At 32.0% G+C, this 4,937-nt stretch overlaps 1 protein-coding gene across 1 annotated transcript; it reads left to right on the top strand.

The window, feature by feature from the left end:
• The first annotated feature begins 2,077 nt into the window (after positions 1-2,077).
• Positions 2,078-4,701, top strand: VTE1 (tocopherol cyclase, chloroplast / vitamin E deficient 1 (VTE1) / sucrose export defective 1 (SXD1)). Its single transcript, XM_078957155.1, has 10 exons — positions 2,078-2,555; positions 2,634-2,878; positions 2,947-3,026; positions 3,117-3,193; positions 3,335-3,504; positions 3,599-3,696; positions 3,794-3,901; positions 3,989-4,105; positions 4,174-4,311; positions 4,388-4,701. The coding sequence occupies exons 1-10, from the start codon at positions 2,245-2,247 to the stop codon at positions 4,562-4,564; spliced, it is 1,521 nt and encodes a 506-aa protein (XP_078813281.1). The 5' UTR covers positions 2,078-2,244; the 3' UTR covers positions 4,565-4,701.
• The last annotated feature ends 236 nt before the right edge of the window (positions 4,702-4,937 follow it).

Here is a 4,937-nt window from a genome sequence, read left to right as displayed (position 1 = left end):
ATATATATATATATATATATAGGGTTAAGTTATTTTGTTTTTACTAACTATTGTGTGTCAGAATGCACAGATCTGGACCATCAGATGGAATATAATCAAATGTCATGATTTGAGGGTCTATGATAGTAGAATAGGATAGCATGTACCATATAATCACACAAATTTCAGCATAAGGGCATTTTAGTCAATTAACCTATATTAAAAAAGGAAATTTTCGGATTTTTAGGGATGATTAATTCCTTTATTTTTTAAAAATCTGAATATTTTAAATTAATTCAAATTTAAAAATCCGATTTTATTCTGTCAGAATGATAAAGTGTCAACCATAAACTAGTGAATGTATTTTTCGATTTTATTCTGTCAGAATGGTAGAATGCCAAACATAAACTAGTAAATACATTCTGAAAGAATACACAAAATCGATTCTTGAACTAATAATATATCAAAAAATTACATTGTATGATTGTGATTCATTGAATAATAACAAACATTCTGAAAGAATAAACAAGTATAATTCTTAAAAAATAACAACATTCTTAAAAAATGAGTGTGATCGTTCTTTAATTCATTCTTCAACCCTTTCCCATCAGGTCTTCAAGCCATTCTTGAAGCATTTTCTACCAGAAATTCATTGCCAGGTAATTTGTAGTGATACACTTGTAAAACCTGCACATTAAACATACAAATAATTAACTACAATTCTATCAGAATACAACAAATAATATTCTTACAAAATAAACTATTCTGCAAGAATATTATTTAAGAATTTGTATTATCAAGAAATATCCAACAAACAAAATAAGGAACTAGCATCAACCTATTCTGATAGAATAAGGAACTAACATTCTTCGGGTTCCATGTGTTTCTTCTCGATATGTTCAATGTATTAAACTACAAATTCTGACAGAATAAGGAACTAGCATCAACTTATTGTTATGAAAATGGCATCCAACCCAATCTAAATTGAGTTATATAGTTCTGAAAAGAATAAGGAACAAAGTAAAGTAAAAACATTAATGATTTTTAACTATTTTTTCATTGAGACATTTTATCAAACACGTGGTGTGCTTCTTCAGTTTCTTCAAAAAAATTAGTGATAGTCTTACCAATTTTGGCAATCAAAATTGGGTTTTGAAATCTGGAAAACATAATTCACAATCAAAAGTTAAGTACTTTTGAGATTATGTACACCAGTATCAGATGTCAATTTGAATTACTAGCCTAAAAAAAAATTAAAAGTACCTCGGATTGAAATTATTTGGTGGCGACGCCCTTTTCATCTTCAGTTACAATGGTTTAGTCTTGTGAAGAAGCGGAGCAGTAGAAGAAGCCAACCGTGAGACATAATCGAACCATTTTATAAGTAGCGGAGGAGACGAGGAAGAGGCTACACGCGTTTTCCATCAATTCTTGTGACAAGTTGCCTCCATCACCATCATCACCGATGATGATTGATCGATTAAAGAAAAAAATGAGTTTATGAAAAGAAAGAAAATCTTAATAATTGATTGGAGAAGGATAATTACCTGGTAATGAGTTTTGAATCTTGATGATTGATTGTAGAAGAAGAAGCAGAAGACGTGGATTAAGATCGATGATGAGTTAGATTTAGGGCTAGGGTTAAGTAGTTGGTCAAAGAGATTTTTATGCTAATTCCCATTAATTAAGAGATTTTATTTTAATTATCATTCTAAAGTTACATAATTACCCTTATTCAATTTTTTTAATTATTTAATTATTCCTCAATTCCTATTGGTGCATTCAGTCACACAATAATTATCAAAAACATTTGAACCTAACTTTCTATATATATATATATATATATATATATATATATATATATATATATATATATATATATATATATATATATATATATATATATATATATATATATATATATATATATATATATATATATATATATATATATATCGTATTAACTATTTTAAAAAAAAATATATTCATCTTAACACTACATCGGATGTTCTTTACCAGAAAAATACAGATGGCTGAAAGCAAATTGGTGGCTGATTGTGCATCACAAGAATAAAACAAAAATTAAAATATGGTTTGAACTTTGAAGTGGCTAGCATACCCATCAATGGTGTCCGTTTGCTGAAAAAAAAAACCTATCTCGAAAGTCGGTGCCAAACATAACCTTCAAACACATACGAAACAGCCACGCCACCTCCATTTCTCCTTCACAGTTCACACCAATACCAGAACTCCGACCAAGCTTCAATGGACTCAAATCTGTATACATTGCTGCAAAGTTCCCCTTACTGTCCTTCATCGTTACTCGGTTCATTTAAACCTAATGTGCAAACCATGCAATCGCCGATGAATCGAGCGTATTCTGGTGATCAATTGAGTATTCCGAGGCTCAAATTCGAGGGTAAACGTCGGTTATCTGTTGTCAAATCGATTCCAAAAGCAGAAATTAATGATTCTTCGACTGTGGAAGTGAAAGCCACAGAAGACGTGAAGGAGATTGTGAATCCGGTTTATGTGCCCACGCCTTCAAATCGACCTCTTCGTACTCCTCACAGCGGGTAATCTGATTGCAATCTTACTTAATCTGATGTATTTAATTAGTACTGGTATTAAGTCTGTTGTATAAATTGCATCAGATACCACTTTGATGGGACTACAAGGAAATTTTTTGAGGGTTGGTACTTTAAGGTCTCGATACCAGAACGAAAACAAAACTTCTGCTTTATGTACTCTGTGGAGAATCCTGCATTTAAGAAGCCATTAAATGGTTTGGAGCAATTACAGTATGGACAACGGTTTACTGGAGTTGGAGCTCAAATCCTTGGTGCTAATGATGAGTACATTTGCCAATACACAGAAGAATCTCACAACTTCTGGGGAAGTAAGTTTATTAACTTAATTATAACCTTTTTGTTATACTATCACTGAATTGATTTCGTCAACTTACAGGTCGACATGAGCTGAAGCTTGGAAACTCTTTTACATTGCAAAATGGAAAGAAGCCTCCAAACAATGAAGTTTCACCCCAGGTTGATCTTCTTCCTTGACGAAACTAACTAAATCATTTGTTTCTCTGTAGTTTACATACAAAATTTTAAACAGAAGTGGTCTAAATGCAGATTTTTAATCAGAGTGTGGTTGAAGGGTTCCAAGTTACTCCACTTTGGAATCAAGGTTTCATCCGTGATGATGAAAAGTGTGTTTCTTTTCCATTCTTTTCTCCCTTTTAAGTGTAAACATCTATAACAACAGAATCACAACAGTTTTCATTCATTATAGTTTTAGCAACAATATGAAGCTGTAAATATTTTAGTCTCATTTCTTTTAACTTCTTCAGAACACCTTATGCAAAAACTGTAAAAACTGCACGTTGGGAATACAGCACACGCCCTGTTTATGGTTGGGGAAATGTGGGGTCAACACAAAAGTCAACAGCCGGTTGGCTTGCTGCTTTTCCTGTATTCGAACCTCATTGGCAAATATGCATGGCTGGTGGACTCTCTACAGGTAAACCTTTTTTTTTTTTAGTGTATTCAAATGAAAATCAAGAAATAAAAAATTTATTTGGAAACATTTACTGAAGCTCTAAATATTTTTCCAGGTTGGATAGAATGGGGTGAAGAAAGATACGAGTTTCAAAATGCCCCATCTTATTCTGAGAAGAATTGGGGTGCTGGTTTTCCAAGAAAGTGGTTTTGGGTAAATACTAAATAATAATTATAAATTTATAATCCCCATTATTTATTTAAAGAAAAATTTCTTGTTTTATCTTTTTTAACAAATTTAATGTCTATAGGTTCAATGTAACGTTTTTAAAGGTGCAAGTGGAGAAGTTGGTTTGACTTGTGCAGGTGGACTTAGACAATTGCCAGGACTATCTGAAACCTTTGAGAATGCTGCACTGGTAAATTTTTTTATTATAATTTTAAAAAAATAAAAAATTGGTTAGATTTTTTTTTTTTTTTTTTGTATATAAATATTACTGTTTCAGATTGGAGTTCACTACGGAGGAATTTTCTATGAATTTGTTCCATGGAATGGAGTTGTTGAATGGGAAGTTACTCAATGGGGTTACTGGCATGTGACAGCATATAATGAAACACATAAGGTGATTATCTATTTATCTAAATATCTTTATGAGTAAATGACGATTTTGCCCTTGGCTGTGATGAACAGATAGAACTAGAGGCTTCAACCAAGGACCCGGGGACCACATTGAGAGCTCCAACTACAGAAGCTGGGTTTGCAGCAGCTTGTAAAGATACATGCACTGCTGATTTAACATTGAAAATTTGGGAAAAAGCCAATGGGAAGGTACTTACTATATTATGTTTTTAAACATTATTTAAAACTATTTTTTTTAATTATTTTTTTTTTTATGGATGTGTAGCTTATTTTGGATGTAACAAGCGATATGGCAGCTGTAGAGGTTGGTGGTGGGCCATGGTTTAATACATGGAAAGGGAGAACATATACACCTGAAATTGTTAGTCGTGCAATTAATCTTCCTATTGATGTGGAAGGAATTCTTGGTTCGTTTCCATTGTTGAAACCTCCTGGTTTGTAGGGAATTTTGTTTTTGTTACTTCATGTAGTTGAATCACATCTCTAATGATTTGATTTTGATATGATACATAAATATATAAAGTTGTATGTTGTATATTTTATGTATATAAAGATATTTTGATGGGTGTACTTGTTACATATGTTATGTATATCTAAAATGCTAATCCTTGTAGTTTTAATATAAACTATCTCAAAAATAGTTGATTTTACATCAAAGAGACTATATTGATAAGCCAACGGTTATTCATGTCTACAATGGGAAGTGTGGAAGGCCCAAGAAAGACCCAACAGTGTAATTATTTGCAACCTCAGCTCTCTTTTTGTTGTTTGGACGGATTTGCCCTTGAATAAATTGTTTTGTCGTGTGTGTTGGT

This window comes from Lactuca saligna, chromosome 5 (genome assembly GCF_052625555.1).
Source record: "Lactuca saligna cultivar CGN05327 chromosome 5, ASM5262555v1, whole genome shotgun sequence".
Taxonomy (NCBI): domain Eukaryota; kingdom Viridiplantae; phylum Streptophyta; class Magnoliopsida; order Asterales; family Asteraceae; genus Lactuca; species Lactuca saligna.
This window is presented reverse-complemented; position numbering and strand designations above follow the sequence as displayed.